General features: G+C 39.6%; 1 protein-coding gene across 16 annotated transcripts in view; it reads right to left on the reverse strand.

Annotated features, from left to right (window-relative positions):
- Positions 1–7,794: 7,794 nt before the first annotated feature.
- LRRFIP2 (LRR binding FLII interacting protein 2) overlaps positions 7,795–19,917 on the reverse strand; it is a 60,294-nt gene continuing 48,171 nt past the window's right edge. For 4 of the 16 annotated variants that reach the window (XM_054191144.1, XM_054191140.1, XM_054191143.1 and 1 more), the window contains 8 exons: positions 19,337–19,429; positions 15,949–16,050; positions 15,564–15,696; positions 14,144–14,193; positions 13,149–13,269; positions 12,028–12,107; positions 9,481–9,585; positions 7,799–8,746 (listed from right to left, as the gene is read on the reverse strand). In XM_054191144.1, coding sequence (XP_054047119.1) covers positions 8,636–8,746; positions 9,481–9,585; positions 12,028–12,107; positions 13,149–13,269; positions 14,144–14,193; positions 15,564–15,696; positions 15,949–16,050; positions 19,337–19,429 — 795 coding nt within the window. In that variant the 3' untranslated portion in view covers positions 7,799–8,635. Of the gene's footprint in view, positions 8,747–9,480; positions 9,586–12,027; positions 12,108–13,148; positions 13,270–14,143; positions 14,194–15,563; positions 15,697–15,948; positions 16,051–19,336; positions 19,430–19,917 lie in introns of all 16 variants that reach the window. The other 12 variants (XM_054191139.1, XM_054191137.1, XM_054191148.1 and 9 more) reach the window with 7 other exon arrangements.

Consider the following 19,917-nt stretch of genomic DNA (forward strand, 5'->3'; position numbering starts at 1 on the left):
GACAGGAAAATTCACTGATAACTAAAACATTTCCCCTTTATTTCAAGAGATTCTTCTTCTTTTTTTATGCAGGAAAATCAGAGCTGCTGGACAATCCTCATCTGCAAGTGCATCTCCTCTAAGATTCCTGTGAAAATAATGCAGCAAAACTAAGTTTGGATTCTATTCCGTCTCCAGCTCCCTCCTCTATTTGCAACAGTTCAATGGCCTACATTAGGCCTTGCTTTGAACTGTTTTGTACTACTAATATCAGACCCTTCTTCAAAGCCCATCCTAGAACTTCCTGCCCAAAATAACCCCTGCCATATCCTGTCTTTTAAGAGAGGCCACAGTACTTCACTGCATTAAGCTAAGTAGTAGGACACATACAAGGTTCCTGGGATCACGTTGCCTGTGTATCAGAGGTAGTGGCCTTTCACGTGCTGGGTGAACAACTGTTATCCCAGTGCTGAGGCAGGAGTATGTCGTGCCGGTAACATCCTGAAGACATTGATGATAAGGCTCAAAAGATTCCCCTGTTCAAAGAGTTTCAAGGCACGTTAGTTCATTATACACCCAACACTTCAAGAAAACATGGATCTTAAGGCACAATATCTACAAATAAACCAGTAGACGTTAAGCAGCTGCCAACTGTACTTATGACATTCATCTCTCCATTCCAGAAAGAGTAAGAAATACTTAAGGTAGTCTTCTTCAAGCTCCAGTCTGCCATTAAAAAAAGAATACCCAGCTTCCTTTGGCAACATGTTCTTTATTAGTAGCTCTGATTTTCTGTTCCTTCATCCTTAAAACATTGTGGAACACAAACAACATGGTTTTAAGTTTGGTTTTAAGCAGTTTTTCAAACAGTACCCAGCTTCAGATACCTCTTTGCTGACAAAACAAGCAATTGGATAAATGACACTGTCATACCAGGTTTCAAGCACCATTTCATGTGCATTTTTAAAAGAAGCTAGCTTGAAACGGTCTACTTCCTTAAAACAACTGTCTAGGAAGTATAGAAATTGATTGGGACACAATGCTTTCCAAACTCCCCTTACCAACTGGCTTTGCCTGTGGTGTAGGATGCTCCACTTTTCTTTCATTCTGGAGCTCCTCCTTGGGCTTTACCAGACACTTCTCAGGTCCAGGTCTTGCATGCTCTCCTCTTGCACCCATTGTAGTCATTGAGCTGCTCTTGCTGGGTGATTTATGGTGATGAGGCACACAGAGGCCATTATCTGAATTCTCATCAACACTGCCCAACTTGTGGACGGGACTCAGATACACCTTCTGTGTCAGCCCCACTGGTAGCTGGGTCAGTCACCTTCCATCAAAGAGCTGTCACCTGACATCCATTCTGAGAACTGTGGCCCCTACCATGGCAGGACTCAGCCAGCACCTCTTGCTTTCCTTGGAAAGTCTTCACATGTGCTAGGCCAAGTCTGGAGACCCTCTAGCTTTCCCTCCTGATATTGCTCCCTCCTTACTCAACAGCCTTTTACACACAACTTCCCTCGGGTCAGGCACATCGTCTGAATTCAGCTCCGGTTCTCCCATGTTCTCATTTTGTTGAGAAATACTGGAATTTGTGTTTTCAACATTATGTTCTAGGCTTTCCTCAAGTCTTAACTTCCTTTGGCTCTTGTTGAATGAGGTGTTTCTGGAAGGGCAAAACTCTATGGACACACTGCATGAGCCCTCATCTCTGAATAGCAATGCCTGATGGACATACTTTTGTGAAAGACATTGCCAGATAGCCCACATTCCTTTCTTGAAGAAACAACCTCAAGCTCTAGCACTATGTTCACAAGGACTGAAGGGTGGGAAGATAAAAATACTGAACTCCAACTCAGATCAGAGAGTCCTACTGAACTACAGTCTAACAACCCAGAGAAGATTTGCTTACTTTCTAAATCCATCAGTGAGACCAACTGCAGAGTTTTCTAAAAGATTTGCAAGACCCAGTGTGTGGTCATCAAGATAAGCTCTGGGGAATATAGTCTCCAGAAAGCATCCTGAAATACACTACAGTTTAGCGTATTCATAGAATCGTCTAGGTTGGAAGGGACCTTTAAGATCATTGAGTCCAACTGTTCATGAAAACATGAGTACTAACAGCAGGACTCTAGGAAATTTGAACTGCAGCTCATATGTATTCTTCCAGTTAGCTTTTCAAATACTGGGTTTTGAAAGCGTATCATCGTAAACACTAACAGGCCACAGAAAAGGAGATTTCTCTAGTCAGCTGTTCGCTAGATAAGGTCACTAAGAGGTAGGGACACAAGAGACAGACATTTAAAATTCATTCCCCATTCTGCCGTGCATCTTCAATTGAAACCTTTAGCCTTTACTGATTTTCAACTCTGCTCCTCACCACAGCTGGTACAGCCACACCTACTGCCATGCAGAATTCCTCTGTTCTCATGTATTATCTCACCTTTGCTACAAAGGAGTATTCATGATGCAGTTATAGACACACAGTCCTCCTCCTTCAGGAGGGAGAAATGCCCAATAGATTTCCTTACCATAGCCTGGTTCTACTTCCTTTATGGCATTGGCACTGGTAGATTCACAGTGGTCCTCTGAAACAAAGCCAGCTGGCTTACTGTCATCTGTTGTGGCCTTCATCTCACCCTCAGGGATTTCTTCAAGTTTCACGATATGCTGTGGAACTCTCCTAGGGAGGGGAAAATATATATCACTTCTAGGACAAGGAATGATTTTCGTTGCATTGCATTTTCCCCCACCCCTCCACCCCTTCACTGTTAAGAGAACTGAAAGAGAAGTAATGAGACAAATTAACCAGAGCTACTTACGCACAATGTTCTTGTACAGTGACAACAGGAATCATTACAGGCACTGAAGGAAACATTCCCACGTTCTGCCAACAAGAAAGGTTTCACTGTGATTAAGCAGCTGAAACAAGACTGATAGTCCCCAGGAGAGCAAGGCTTCAGATGACTGGCAGTAGAGTAGAGAAGAGAAACCCAATTTTGGCCACACTTAGAGCCAGCCCTCTCCTGCACCTCCACAGGCAAATTGTGTGGATGTCTGCAGGAACAAAGCAACGGAGGTACTTTGAGGAGAAAAATCAGAAACCAGAAGCCCCCCTGGCAGACAGAAGTGAAGGTCTGGATCAAAGATGGGAAGGTGGGATCACACACCACCGCATCACAAATCCCCTCACTTTTCTGGCCCAGCAACTGACTGCAGTAATTTCTAAGCAACTTCCAAAGATGTGAGCCCATACAAGCCTGACACGCTTGTCTAATGAAGGGACCGAACTCCATGTAAATCAGGTCTCACAGACTGTCTGTTACAGAGACAGCACTTACTCTCCTTACAGAAGGAGGAAAAAAAAAAAATTAGGAAGTATTAATGACTAGAACCAGAGGAAACCCAACAAGGCTTCTCCTGTGTCGCTAACTGACTTGTCAGGAATTACTGAAGTTCAGAAAGGCACCTCAGGATTATCTGGAGCTAATTCTGACACTCCTCGTTACTGCAAGACAAAGACAGGGTTCAAAATACCTCAGCAGGTACCTGCACTTGCTGTAATTGAAGCAGCGCTTGTAAATAAAAGATCTGAAACTTCAGGCGCTGATTCTCTCCCTGTAACAACATAAAGGCATCTCGGGCTTCTCTCACTTTGACCTTCTGCTCCTGCAAAGCCAGAGCTAGAGCTCTGTTGTTGGCTTGGATGCTCTTCAGTCGCACACGGCTGCTGCCTGCAAGAGAACCGTCCATCATTACACATTGGAAATCAAGAAGAACGAGCATCAGACAAACTGACACAGGCAACCAAAGCGTCTTACTTGTGCCATTGGCACTCGCAGATGAGAGCTCGCAGGCTTTACGCAGCCCTGGCGATTTCTTGTTTCTCTCTTTTATTTGTTCTTTCAAGTTGGCCTGACTCCTTCGGGACGGCTTCCACAAGGGCTTGGCCATCTCCTACCTTCGCAAAGCAACACAGGCAAACGAGTCACCCGCCACGGCCGCGGCAGGGAGGCTGTGAAGGTGGCCAGAGGTGGGACAGGCCCGGTAGCCCCAGCTGGACGCACCTCTGTCAGAGCACGGCTGCTCCAACCGCCCCAACCGCCACGGCTCCAACCGCCGCCCCTGCGGCCAGGCCCTCAGTGGCTGCGGCCTGGTCTTCGCGCCTCTGCCTCCGCAAAATTGTGTTTGTGGGGTTATTTTGGTGGTGTTTCTGCTGCGCAACCTGACTGGCCCCACTTTTATAGTTTTTATGATGCATGCTTGTGTAAATCAACAGCTCGCAATTAAACAGACTCCTGGTTTTCAGCGGGAAGTGCGGGGTGATTTCCTTCTGGCGCCACAAAATGAGGCTGTGGGGATTCACGGTATCACTGAAGTTTGGTAACCCCAGAGGCAGCTTTTTGGCACGCAGTGTCCCACAAAAGACAAATTGGGGAAAATCTAGTTTCTCTCTGTTTCTTTGGTGCTGCTGTCTGTCCCCTAACAAAACACTGAACCTTTCCACCCATCCTGCAACAACCCCCCCCAGACCAAACAAATCCCCCCACAAGCTTGAGGGAAAAACGAACTGCTGGGCATCAAAAATAATGCCCTTGATAAAAATACTGGCAATTATGCCATGTCACAATTATCTTTCTGCTCACTTTCTGCTAGCTTTACACCTTTTCAAGGACAGTAATTGGGCATAACCCTGCATTCAAGAGGCACCACAAGCTGCCTCTGTCCCCTTGCAAGCAAGCCTCTCTAAAATTTTCTGATTAATATAATTAAACTCAACTTATGGGGTTTTTTTCCTCAACCAAACCTCAGGTGGCCTGACCAGAAATAGTAAATTTCCCTATAAGCTTTCCGTAATTACTGCTAACATTTTTCATTTGGCCAACAAGCAATTTGTGGTCTCCAGCAATGCTGGTGAGGTCATGCAGCCGTTAGTCACTTGCGTGTCACAGCCACACTGGTTCTGATTAAATGAACTGTGCTTTGATTAAAATTAAAAAAAAAACAAAACAAAAAAAAAAAAAAACCACAAAACACAACAGCTGTCTCTATTGCTATCCAAGTGTCAGCCATTATTACTTACTTTCATGCCTATACTCGCATCAAGACAAAATAACCTCTCACCGCCTTTTTTTTTTTTCTCTTTTTTTGTTACTGCTTTTCACAGTACCCCCCAAGTCATCTCAACAATCTTAGGAACAGTTTGAGATTATGTCTCTAGACAATTTTTTGTTTGCAAATGTCTAACTTCCAGTCCACACTGATTTCCTGAGAGCAGAAATTAGATGCTTTTCTCCAGCCGGTGAACTACCCCTGAAGAGACGACAGAGACTAATGCAGTACCTCCAGAGGGCGCAGCCAGGCCACAGGATGCTGAAATGGAAGATGACAGCGATCTGGCCGAAATGTGATGTTCAGGGGGACACAGTGACGCCTGGTGGGGCTGAGTGAAAGTGGACACTTGTCTCATGAGATGGTGCCTCCGTGGCAAGTCTCATCTTTCCTGAGGTCATGCAATAAAACCTATTTATTTCACAGCACGGCCCTGAAACTGAAGATTAGTTTAGTGAGATCATGCTGATCTCTATTTGGAGGTCATTCCGTTTTGGGGTATAGAAAGATAAACTCCATCACTGAATTTTGTAGACATTATCCTAGTGAAAATAAAAGCATTAGAATCTTTTTATAGCTCTTCCAGGGAGGTGTTAGGAGAGGCAGAAGTCTTCTGAAAGAATTTCCCTCCTCCCCTCCAGTATTACAGAAAAATGGTAACAAAAAAATCCTTAGAAATATCAGCATTTTGTGACGTGTCCTTTAGAGCCCAGCTGACTTGGTGCTTAAAGATTAGAATCCTGCTGTGATCAGTAAGTCTTAAATTCCCTTATGAACTACCCTTTGCTAACAAAGTATGCCTAGGAAGTAAAACCAAAACCTTGTTTCTGGGAAGCTTTGGGTAACATTCTGCGTTTTCAGTGTTACCATGAATTGAGTATCCCATCTGCTTCACATGTGTTTTGCCTAAATGACAGGAGCTAAGTGAGCTTTTAAAACAAGTTTGTTAAAATGTCAAGGGCCAAGCATTGATCAGGCAGATACCAAGCAGCATGAGCCATACTGGAGGACTGTTTTAAAAACTTTGCTAACAGGGTACACTAGACAGACCCTTTATATATTCTAAGTAGTTTGCAACATTAACTTGCATTATAACTAATATCACAGTTTGAAAAACAAAGCCACTCTGTAATTTTCAAACAAATGTCAGATGCATGATTCTCAAATAGTTTTATAAGGAAAACTTAATAATGGGACACGCTTGATAATCATGTTGGTTTTATTTACTGCTTTTGCTTTTCATTTTTATTTGGATCTGTCCCACTTATATGAAATGAATTCACAAGAATCTGGTGAAACACGATTCTTACTTCTGGCAAGAGTTGTTTCAGAAAAAGGTGGAAGTTTTGCAATTAATTCTTCCTGGGCTGTTCCCTCTTAGCTCTTTCAATTGCCTTAAGAGTCACACTGGATCACATAATCCAGTATTTGATTCAGTTAGTCTAGATGTTGGGAAGCTCGTGTTCGGGGTATTTTGTTGAATTTGTTTTGATTTTCTGGTAGTAAGAATTGGGGAAACTCTACACCTAAAATGGCTATGCTAACAGAACTCTGTAATAAATAACTTTTGTAAAAACTACTGAAAATCTTAATCTTTAGAAAGGACGTACTGATGCCTTACCTGTGCTCCAGAAGAAGTTTTGCAGTAGGCTGGTAACTCTAAGTTAGTAACTCCTTATCCAACTGTCATGGATTAATATTGTGCCATAAGATGTCCAAGCTCCAATGGGGCGTTTAGAGGACATAAACTAGAAGATGTGCTCTCCACCATATGCCAAATAAGGTTTTAGCAGAGTTTTATACATGTGAACACTCTCAAAACCCTCAAAGGATCCCCTTTATCTTCAGAATACACACTGTTAAGAACAACTAATCAAGACCCTGATAATTTCTTCTTTCTACACAGTGGAATGCAAAGAGTTAACATCACAGAGAACGATCTACATGATCTCCAAACTACAACTGTCTCCAAACTACAACTGTCTCCTATTAAATGAGTAGGCCTAGGGAAACCTGTTACTTACAAGGAGGTTTCTTAACAGGGAAGGCATTTTCTTTTCTAATTCCAAGTCATCCAAACCAAAAAAGACAGAAAACTTCAGTTTTGCACTGCCAAGATGCCTTTTGTTTGGAAAGCAGCTCTAGTACAAGCAGAAGTACTAACCACTCTGGATTGCAAAGTTCCTGAAACCTGCCTTGCTTTGAGAAATCCTCCTGAAGGGTAGCAATTTGCAATAGGAAAGCATCTGGTATGAGTCCAAAAGAATGATTCCTCTCCAATTAGATGTTGGGCTCCTGCTGGCCTCAAGCAAAGTTCAACACAGGGCACAGGCACTTCAAATACCTCAGAATTGTCACTGCAGGTGCTGCTCATTACCCACTTGTGATGTGCCAGTGGAAACTCTTAATAGTATTAATTTAATATTAAATTATTATTAATCTTAAACTTAACATTAAAAGCATTAATAGCATAGAGACTAGGCTACAGACAAAACCCACACTATTCCAGAAAGCACCTTCTTCCTTGTACTGCCCCGCTCCTCCATGGCAATACCATCAAATAGCAGCACACCTGGATAATAAATCATAAAAAAACCCATTCAAACTCACTATTTCAAAGCCAAAAAGATACTTTTCAAGAATACGGAGATCAGAATTCAGTATTCTGCAAAGATTTTGCTCTGTCCTGTTGGCATTTCGGTATTTAAAAGAACACACAAAACATCTCTCTTTGGTCAGTAAAGTGTCCATTTAATAAACTCCTTAGCCACGTTTCCCACCCCTTCCTCCCACCCTTAAATTTCAATTCACACTTAAGCAGCCAATGACATATAATTTGATGGTGTACAACAGAAGTTTTTAAATCTGCACCCTTAATACCAAGAGCATCAGGGGCTAGTATTTGACAAAATTACCTAGAACTCAGATGTGCCCATGCAAAAAAGCAGATTTTTATATACAGTCCCTATTTTTTTCTTACAAAATTTAAATATTTTACAAAAATGTATTTTCAAAATGTATAAAGTTTAGTGAATACCCCAAAATGTATCTTAAAATAAAATGTTATCTGATTTCAAAGGTTATTTCAACAATGAAGTCTAAATTGCACCAGATAAAAGGCACTTGTGCTGTGTGATGTCTTGAGCAAATATATGTTAGTTTATAATACAGTAATACAGTGTCTTCTTGAATTCATGCAGTTGTCTCCGAGCATCAAGCATCGTTAAAGCAGCCAAAAGAGATCGTGAGTAAACTTGATTCCACAGTTGTAAAAACATTTTCTATCGCTAAGTCGAACATACAGCATTTTGCTCCAGCTCTGACTCTAGAATCAAACGCTACAGAAAAGTTGCTGTCATTCACATGGGAATTCAAACTAAATTTCATTCTCTCATAAGTTACAAAAAGTATGCCATTTAATTATGAAACTAAAACACCAATGAACAGCTCAGTGTTCAAATAGTTTGTGCCAATGAAAGTCCATATTTAAAAACAAGCTAGGGGCTAGTTATTCAAGGAGCAGTGCATCATGTTTTCAATTTCCACTTCACTGTTGAGATAAAAGCGCAGTCCTATTTGCCTTCATCTTCTCCAGCCGTTTCATTAAGTGGCTATTGGTCATCTCCATCTCTTCTATCTTATCCAGTGCTGTTCTTAACTATAAAATGAAAGCAAAAAAGTTATGATCACTTAAAGTTTACTTGGACTTTCCTGCTGTTCTTAAGCTTCGACAGAGGAAATTAAATCAGGAATACAAGTATTATAGGTTTTAATAAGTTAAAGACACAACGCTTTCATTATTGCAGTCAGATGAACCGGAATTCAACTGTTGAAAAAAATAATTGGGAAGCAATTGAAACATGTACTCATTGCAAAAGATCTAGGTGCCTGCAACTTCCTATATACATGCTACTTAAAGGTAAAGTCCTCTCCACCGTTGCTGATGGATATGGTTTCCCATGGGTAGCAGGCACATCATGCAGCTCTTAAGCAAGCGTGATCAACAGCTCAGTTAAATACAGCTTCTTCCCAGCTCCTTGTGAGGTGCATGCTGGAAACTTCCCAGGCTGGCACTTGACACAGGGAGCATTCGACTCCCCAGTAATTTTTGTGGAAGGATTAGTTTAAAATAGTACAAGTTACCACATTTAGAAGAAAATACAACTTGAGATCTTTCCTTTCCAAAGAAGTACTGCATTGAATTGTAATTAGCATTACTTTTATGAGCTACAGTTATCTTCTGAATGCAACACTGATAGACTCAAAGGCCTCCTAAAAAACACTTACAAGCTGGAACCAAAGATTACAAAAAAAATAGAGCTTGGAGGCAAGAGACAGAGCAGTTCAAGACTGAAAGAAGCACACAGCTGAAAAGGAAATCAAGTCAATTACCTCTCGCTGAAGCTTCCTCTTTTCAGCTTTGAGTTCATCTTCTACTTTTTCTGCATTTTCTGCTGCATTTTTATACCTTGCAACCTGCCCCTCAAGTCGTCCAATCTGCAAACCCAAACAAGAAAAATGGAGCAGTTACTCAGGTGTTCAACCCTGAACTCCCCTGCCACCGGCTGTTTTTCCCTTGCGGAAAAGCCACTGTAACACAAGGCATCCTGTGAATTATCCATAGTCTCTCCCTCTGGAAAGAGGAGCTACAACTGCGTTAGCAGCAGTCATAATTGCAAAGAGTGTTTAAAAGAACTAATAAAAAAGTAAATAAATTGTGGGCAGAAACCTGGAATACCCTTCACTGCCTGTCCCTATACATAGTATAGGACACAGCTGAGAAGATACAGGTTAAAGAACTAAGAAGAGAGAAAAGAGCTGGAAAAAGGAAAAAAATAGAAACCAAGAAGTGGGGAACACATGCAATTAAAAACATAAGATGAAAAGCAGAGATCATAAGAAAAGGTGCAAAGTAGGAAGGAGACTGTAACTGTTACCAGGACATGATGCAAGAGGTCTTGAGCTTGAGCACAGAGTTCAGCAGTAAAGAGGGGGCTCAAGACAAATCCTGGTTGCAATTTGGAGGTGTTAAAGCCCACTTGCTGGATTGTTATATTTTTTTATAGCATCCTGCTACCCCCAAATCCATAGGATGGGCTAGTAGCTTATTGCTGTGCAAGGGAGACCAACTATGCATCTCTGATTCAAATTATAATCCCTTATGTCATTTTTTTTAGGTGATCTACAGAGATGCTGAACTATAATACTGCGTTACTGACTTACAATCACAAAGTGTGAGTAAATCAGTGATGATATATATCTCTCCATTAAAAAACCTCTTCAATTTCAGAGAGTAAATTATGTACCTTCCACAGTCTATCATAGAATCATAGGGTTGGAAGGGACCTCTGGAGATAGTCTAGTCCAACCCCCCTGCCACAGCAGGGTCACCTAGAGCAGGTTGCACAGGAACACGTCCAGGTGGGTTTTGAATCTCTCCAGAGACGGAGACTCCACCACCTCTCTGGGCAGCTTGTTCCAGTGCTCTGCCACCCTCAAAGTAAAGAAGTTCCTCCTCATGTTGAGATGGAACTTCCTATGCTCAAGTTTGTGCCCATTACCTCTTGTCCTGTTGCCAGGCACCACTGAAAAGAGCCTGGCCCCATCCTCCTGACACCCACCCTTTTAAGTATTTATAAGTGTTGATAAGGTCCCCCCTCAGCCGTCTTTTTTCCAGACTGAAGAGACACAAATCCCTCAGCCTTTCTTCATAAGAGAGGTGCTCCAGTCCCCTCATCATCCTTGTAGCCTTTTGCTGTACCCTCTCCAGCAGTTCCCTGTCCCTCTTGAACTGAGGAGCCCAGAACTGGACACAGTACTCCAGATGCGGCCTCACCAAGGCAGAGTAGAGAGGGAGGATGACCTCCCTCGACCTGCTGGCCGCACTCTTCTTGATGCACCCCAGGATGCCATTGGCCTTCTTGGCCACAAGGGCACATTGCTGGCTCATGGGCATCCTGTTGTCCACCAGGAGTCGCAGGTCTCTTTCAGCTGAGCTGCTCTCCAGCAGGTCAGCCCCCAACCTGTACTGGTGCACGGGGTTATTCCTCCCCAGATGCAGCACCCTACACTTGCCCTTGTTGAATTTCATAAGGTTCTCCTCTACCCAAAGCTCCAGTCTGTCCAGGTCTCTCTGTATGGCGGCACAGCCTTCCGGTGTTTCAGCCACCCCCCCACCCCCCCAGCTTTCTGTCATCAGCAAACTTGCTGAGGGTGCACTCTATCCCCTCATCCAGGTCATTGATGAATACATTGAAGAGGACTGGACCCAGTACTGACCCCTGGGGAACACCATTCGTCACTGACCTCCAACTAGACTCTGTGCCCCTAATCACGACCCTCTGAGCTCTGTCTTTCAACCAATTATCTATCCACCTTACTGTCCATTCATCTAACCCACTCTTCCTAAGCTTCCCTATGAAGATGCTGTGGGAGATTGTGTCGAACGCCTTGCTTAAGTCAAGGTAGACCACATCTACTGCCCTCTCCTCAGCTATCCATCCAGTCATGCCATCACAGAAGGCTATCAGATTAGTCAGACATGATTTCCCCTTGGTGAATCCATGTTGAGTGCTTGTTGCGTATCCATGTTGAGTACTATACAACTAATCCATGAGTACTAATCCATATTGAATACTATACAACTTACAAGTAATTAAGCTACATAAATTGATTTTCTTTAAATAGTAGCTTCAGTTCCTCTTTATATTCTGCTGTACAGTCACATCTTAGTAAATAAACTCCACATTTTATCTTATGGTTAGACTATGCACAGGTATCGAATTGCAGGAAATATGAAAAAACACAAATCTAATGCCATTCTGTGCAAACTAAAGAACAAAGAGTAAATCAAATTATGAAATGTGTTTTCATAGTTTTTATTGAAAGAAGTGTTTAGAGCAAGTGTAATGATAACAATAAATATGAAGACCCACTTACATTTTGTTCCAAGGTAGTTATATCTTGTTCAGCTTTTGAAAGCTTAAATTTGTATTCACTAATTTGTCTGTTGGCATCTCCTAGAAAAAAATTTACATGAATATATTACTCAAAGCAACTCTCTAAACTGGCAGTTTCCCTTTTAATTAAAATTCATTAGACCAACCATTTCATTGAGAAGCCTGTATACAGGATTATAAAGCAGTAAATGTTCTTTCAGAAATCTTTTTGAAAGTATGAAAAGGAAATAATTTCCCTATTATTTAGCAAACACAAGTACTGTCTCTGTAAGAGTGTGCATTGAATCTCAGATGTATAAGGAGATACACACCTTTTAAAACACACATCTTTACATCAGCAAACTCATCTCTCAAGAAAAAGTATCAACACAATAACCAACACACGCTGCAAAATGGGTCAAATCACAATAGCCATAATACCAGCAGCATTTAGTGTAGACATCTGCAGTAACATTTGAATGATAAGAAGCACAAGGTTGAGCCTGCCTGAAAAACTCTCAGGAGCTTTGCAGATTGTTTTGGTGTTATATTTTAGCTCTGACATTGCAGATGCTGTGTTCATGTTCACTGCCACAAGGATATTAAAAGACAATCTGCCAAATAAATAAAGTTTTCAGCTGAAGAAACAGCTTGCTTGAGACTGAAAGTAGCTTAGTGCTTCTATGAAGCAATGAATATTGTGTTAAACTTCAATAGTTTTTCATGTTTTGCTTCAAAGAATAATACTCTTTTAGATTAAGTTTCCATATCAAAGATTCAACAAAATAAAAAAGTCAGGTAGAATATATTAACAAAATATCTCAGTTGAAATTCTATTATCTAAAAATTGAAATTATTCAAGTAGTGGCACCCATCCTAGGCAAGGTCATAACTGAGAAATAACTTCCCAGAATGTTCTTATTCAACAGTGAAAGAGGTAGATTTTTAAGCTATTCTGCAGTGAGAAGCTTCCTGCAAGGAGATATACCAACAAAAAACTAGCTGCTCAACAATATATTCATTCACGATACTACTACTGCACAGCAATATAGGAAAAGGAGCTGGAGGAATCCGTTTCCTCTTCCCAGTAAGGATACCTTTCATCTGTAACCATATACCTACTCTGCATTTCAATTAGCTGCAAGTCAGAACCGTTCTCTAAGCCTATAATATCTGGATTCATGCCATCACTTTTAGAATATTTCTGTCGTTCTTCTTCCAGCTGCATCTTCAGTTTTCTAACCTGAAAAAGAAGTGTTCTTTTATGAAAAAGAGACTCCCAGAAGTTCAGTAGTTGCATATCTAAATATTCAATGGGAAAAAGGCAAAGCAGTCCCAAGATGCCACTGGCTGAGAGGGGCAGAGCCACACAGGGGTGGCCTGGAAGCCAGTCCCTGGGGCCTGTGGGTGCAATCCCCCATCCCCATTGCATTTATATATCTACATTTAATAGCCTTGATTCAGCACTATAATTTATTGGGATTCTAAACCAAGTATCTGTACTAAAATTAAGGTATACTCCCAGCAAAAACAAGTGTTGACAGAACCACTCAAATTTGCAACATGTTCAACTAGAAGCACAAGAACTGCGGTATTCTTAACAATTGTTCAATGCTGTATCTGTTCTTGAGTCCTCTCTTCTCAGTACTGAACTGTATTAAAACACAAGTTCTTTGATAATATTAATTTTCTATGTAACTGAAACAATCAAAGAAATAGTACCATTTAGCAATTTGGAAGACAGTGCCACTTGAGCTTATGAGAATGTCATTTTACTGACTTTAGTATTTCTGCATAAGACAAAATAAAAGAAAGAAGAGCTTTAAGTGCGTGCACTAATAGTAGAGTCAGCAGCAAGTTAGATTTCAGATAACCAGTTAGTGAAATGAGGGTTCTTTACCAACCAAGACCAAAGCCACATGGATAAGGACACTAGTGAGAGGAGCTGATAATTCCTGGTAGTCAGCCAGGTAAGAAGTTGAGTATTTTATTTTGCTTTAGTGTTTAAGTATTTGATTAAGCACCTTTGGCACTTAATATTTGTTTATTGCTAATGTATTAATAGTCTGCAAAAGGATAGACAAATGTCTATTTCTGAAAAGAAAAGCTTATTTTACCTGGGACAATAATTCCTCCTTTTCTCCAGCCAGTTTTCGTAGCCGGACATCTAAAACCAAAGAACTCAATTAAAAAACAGAAATCTGTAAACTAAGAACATATTTTTCATAACTTTGTTCATTTTCAAATAAAATGCTTTTCAAACTTAGAGCTATTATCACTGAGAGCATAAGACTTTGATATCTCACTAATAACAACATACCAGCCTTCAGTTAATAGCAGAAAAAAGGGAAAATATTTCATTCACACTGTTTATTACTATAACCAATTTTAAAAGCAAGACCTCTGAGTTTAGTAATTCTTCAAAATAAATTAACAACTGAGGATTTTTTTTTTAAATAATAAAACACAGTTTTGTCCCAATATCCAGAACAGCCATTTCCAACAAAATTTTCTTCTGATTGTGTACTCTTTTCCCTTTCTTATTCTTAAAGATTGCTGTCTTCTCAGGGAAGGCACTAAGGTTCCCCATATGTTTAGAAAGTTTGTCAAAAGTGCTCTCAAACCACAAAAACAGAACTTGGGAAAGAACCCCCAGGAATGTTGCAATATCTCTAATCAGCCAGGAGATCAGTAATGGCTACAAAACAGTCTGTCAAGCAACATGTGCTAAGATTAGAGCAGCTCCCTTGGAAATCGTAACTTTGACAGTAAGTAAGCATAAAGACATCTATATTTCACTATGATGGAGCCACAGCAGAAACATGTATCAACTCTAATATCTGCCAAAACAAAAATACGTAACTATTATTATATGCTGTGTACACATACAATGCAAATGTATAGAGATGTTTCTTTACACGTTAACTAACACAGTTTTACAGTGGATTGACTATGCATACAGTAACTTGTTCAAATTAAGGATAAAAGCAAGTAAAACCTGTATCTTTCTGTCGCCTGTGTCATTCTTCTGAATGACACTTTTTTTTTCTCTTTCCAATGAACGAGATGAAAGACTGCACTTCCTTGAAATACTTCTGCCTTTATTAGTGTTAAGCAAGGGGAAAGACTACACAATGTATTGGTTTCTATAACAGAAGTCTTTCATTGGTTATACATACTTTTAAAGAACTTTTTTTTCATGAAGCATAACAGAGAACATACTAATCCAAAAGACTACACTTTTAGGCAAGATATTTTCTGACAGTAATAAACCATAAACTGGACCAAGAGCTCTAATCAAACATCTAAGCACATACTATTCTTCTTTTCTTTTTTTTTTTTTACTCCAAAGGCACATCTATCTTTTTACCTAGCATAAAAAAGAAAATAAAATAAATCACAGTCTTGAAAGTTGTGTAAGCATTTATTCCAAAAGCATCATAGGTATCTTTTTGTGGCTGTAAATCACAACAAACTTAACAGGAGGGAAACAAAGACTTCAAACATTCTATAGAGTATGTCAGGATATTTTTTTACCTAGTGGTCCTTCTCCTGCAGATTCCAAGACTTGAGCAGCTTCCTGCGATACAACTGTTATTGCACCAACCACTGATTCATGGTTTACATCACCATTTGGTGTGCCATCTGGAATTATAACTAATCCATGTTTCTAAAAATACAAAAGAAAAAGAAAATACTCAAACAAGAGCAGTGGTAAAATATAATTGGACAGAAAAGTTTTTTAAAAAATCTTTTCAAGTTGTTTGAAACAGTTACAATGAAATACACCATTTATCCTACCCTAAGGTCAGGTTTTGAGACTGCACAAGAATAGGAACCGTTCTACCTTTTTTTCATTGACCTTGGTTTCATGCCCCGTTCCTGGATTTCTGTTACTGTCAAGTAACTACTACCAACATACCTCTCCTCTCTTCATTGTTTCCTTCAGGTCAGCCAACTCCTCTCTGAGCTCATCTCGCTCATTCTTAATGCGGTCAAAGTAATCTTTCTGTCTTTCTAGGGCCTGGGTTCAGGCAGATAGCAAGAAAAAGAATGGCACAGAGAAAAAAAGCACAAGACAGATAGCAGAGAGATTTTCTACAAGTAAATATAAAGAGCTAAATAAAAGTAATTAAAACGGGTATTTAATATACATAAGCATACACCTCTGATAACTACCTTTTACAAGTCCGTATCTAGCCTCATTGCTGCATGTTTGTCATGACAATTTTTTTCGCAGGTGAGTCTTAGTGGATTCTGTAATAGATATTTATTTAATGGATTCTATTTTTGGTAGATTTTGATAAACTAAATTGAATACCAAAAGAGTGATCCTTCTTAATACAGGCACTGTGTGGCCAGAAATAAAATTTGCTGGAACTCAATTGGCGAAGATCCTAATACATTACATTCATTGAACTAATTATCTACCTTTTATGATGCACAGAAGTAGAAATCTTACTTCATAAAAGACCTTGGATATATAAGCCTGTCATCCACTTACAAATACTACTTTATTTATTACTTGATAAAGTATTACAACCACCCTTTACTAAAACCAAAGCAGTTTGGGGGGTGGAAGCAGGAAACACTAGCAGCACTATTTTAGCACAAGAAAGAATTGCAGCTGAAAGTGCAATATGGATGCAGATGGGTTTGCCTACCTATGCTGGAGCTGTGTTACCTGGCCATTAACCGGACATTTCCACTTGACTGGGCAGCACCCCAGTACTCCATTCAAATTCAATACTGCACGCATTACAAATAATCCTGACTGTACAGCAACCGCTAAAGCGTACACACATTTTGCCAAGAAAATTATCCAATTAAACCCTGCATCATGCATGAATGTTTAGGAATGGACTGATACGAATAAAGAAATGAAGGTGTATACCTCTGTATGTGCTCCACGTAACAATTGCAGTATGCTGAATTTTAATAATTATCTAGAATCTGTATACTAAAGCAGTGTTTTAATGCACTACTCAATTTCAACAGAAAAATCTAAGGGCTGTTGCACTTGATTAGTATGTAAATGTAACATTTAAAACAGAGGTGATTCAACATGTGTGAAAGCATTAGCTGTCACCACATAGTTTTCATAAAAAGTTCATAAAAAGTCCTTTTATTGCTTAACACATACTAGACCTCTGTAACTACAATTTGGAGACGCCAAACAGTAAACAAAAATATTTCCGGAATATAACCTGGAAGTTATAGTTCAGTGTCCTCAAATTGATCTAATTTAAGACCAAACACAACTGCAAATTTCAATCACTTTGTAGAGACGGGACAATATAAGAAGGCAGGCGTAAAACAGACTCATGCTATCTCAGTTCTGCTTGCCTCCCTTTCTTCCTCTAAGGCAGCATTAGTCTTGCATACATTGTAAAACTAGGTTACAATTCAAGTTATAAACTACTCCTTTGTGAAGCTTCTCAGAGACTGCTGAAGCTGGAATAGAGTAAATATTAGCAAAATTACTCATTATTGGGGAGAAAGACTCAAAAACTGTGAGCTAAGAAAAATATGTAAATTTTTTTAGGTAACGGAAGTGAGAAAGAAAAGACAGCAGCATTTTTACATGTTAAGAACTAAGAAATTTCAGTTCCAAGATGGTATAAAACTAAAAACTAGAAAAAAAATCCAGTTATGGTGTTTACAAGAACACAGAAACTGGCAGGAAAATTTTAGCTAAAGGAAAAAAAATATCTTTCTCATCAGCCTGGATGGTAGCTAGTTTTTTGAACAGGAGATAAATTATATGCTCTGTACTAACCCTAACAACGTATTCAAAAAATAAAAAAGTGCTTGCACAAAAAAATTGCACAAGTTGGGACAGTCCAGTACACAAAGGTGAAGAGTAAGTATGGAAAGAATATGGTTAAAGATAAAAAAAATTCAGAATAATGTTCAGAAGAAAACTTAAAAATTTTGAAATACTATTTTATGATGGAAGAGCGGATTGCAATATGGATTGAAGGACTGAAACATGGAATAAACATGGACTGAATAAAGGCAAGGTAACAGGCCTTTTTTTAACTGTGCACCACTGGTTAAAAGACAACTTTTCAAAGTGACTTGAACTCCAGCAAATGCAGCAATTTTCAAAGAAACCTGCATATGTCAAAAGCTGGTGTGAAATTCATTTAGAGAGAAATGACTGTAAAGTTACTAAAAGGCAGACAATTCCCTTCTAAAGGCTATCCAGCTAACTCACTCTCTCCACCAGGCAATCTTCTTGTGGCCCAGCACAGCCACAGGTTCAGAGCCGTGGAGTTATCCCCAAGGATCAGGCTGACCCTGTGACAGTTTCAGCACTTCTGTGCTGCCCAGAAGCAAAGGTAACAAACTCTGCCTGACTGACTTTAGCTGCGTAGTGTGTATCAACTCAGTTCTTCCTCTACCCCCTTCCTTTCTTTGCAGGAGCACTGCAGACGCTCCGCAAAAGGTCCCATGCAACCCCTGTTTAAATTCCAACTCTCAATCCCAATAGTTGGTAACTCTGGTATTTTGTTTGTGGTATCACAAAATCCCCTTGGTTCAGTGTTGCATCCAAGCTAACCAGCCCTAGGATCAGAAGTGCAATATAGGAATGTGCAAGTGTGGCCGCAGAAGTCTATTCATGATCATATTTTTTAGCACTAGCTTTGCCAAATGCAAGCACTAACTACAAATATTCACTAAGGCTTCTCTACATTTTGAGCCTTAGCTCCTGCAGCTCCCTAGGTTTTGCACTATTTGGTGTATTTTGTCTCTCTTATCCCAGGTAGTGGAAAGTAGATCATTTTAAAATCCACTAATTGTTATGCAAATTGTTAAAATGAGGACAGAGGCAGGAGCCAAATGGTGAGCAAGATTTAAGCTGTTCAAGTTTTGAAAACTGTATTTGCCTCTAAGGAGATTAAAAGCTTTAAAAATAATTTCCAATCTATATAAAATTATATTATTGCTATGTCACCATGGATCAATATATGGACCCACGCAATTTTCATGTTTGTTAGCAACAAGGAAATGGTGACTTTTCCAAGCCCTCATCACAGGTAAAAAATATCTTGTAAAAAATTATAAAATTGTATGCGTAACAGTTTATTACCTGATAGATTTAATTAGTATTATTCACCATTATGCAAGTAAAGATTAAGTGGAGCTCACTTTCTAAAGAAGAGAAAGACTGCAAAATGTTTTAAATACTTAAATTCAGAGTGGCCTTCATTTCTTTGGAGTACACAGCATTCCTTAGGGGGTGGGGGAACATCCATCTACTTCTAAAATGAAAAAGTACCTTCCCCCCCATATTTGTTTCATACCCCTATTTTTTTATCTTTCCAATTAATTGTCTCCTGGAGATCAAACACCTCTTTGGTTATGGAGTCTATATTCTGCTGCATGCGTTGATTCTCCTGTAGTAAATAGGATGAGGGAAGAATAAGAGAGGAAAGAGCAGTAAGGAAATGGAAAAAAAAAAAAAGCATTCAAATAGATAAAGGAAATTAAATAGTAAAAGTCAACCAAAGAGTTTATGAGCATGAAGTTAAAGAAAAAAGTGTGCCACTACGTGTAACATAATATTTCCCTTATAAATTCATGTGGGTAAACGGTAATTAACTTTATTCAATCACTTAATGTTGACGGGAGAATTTAGTGCAACTAGAGTTACTTTTCTTTATTAACAGTTCTCATTGTTGACTGGGGATAACGTACTTTCTTTAGGAAAATAACTACCCTGTGGTAATTTCCAGATACCTTCAAGTCCTGTTTGGAAGCAAACACTTATGTTAACAAGTGGTTTTATTCATATTTTACAAAAGGGAAAACCTTCTTGAAACTATAAGGAAGGAAGTTTGAATCAAGCATCCAGGAAGTGAAATATGGCTGCTGACTGCTTGCT

Source organism: Rissa tridactyla, chromosome 2 (assembly GCF_028500815.1).
Source record: "Rissa tridactyla isolate bRisTri1 chromosome 2, bRisTri1.patW.cur.20221130, whole genome shotgun sequence".
Taxonomy (NCBI): domain Eukaryota; kingdom Metazoa; phylum Chordata; class Aves; order Charadriiformes; family Laridae; genus Rissa; species Rissa tridactyla.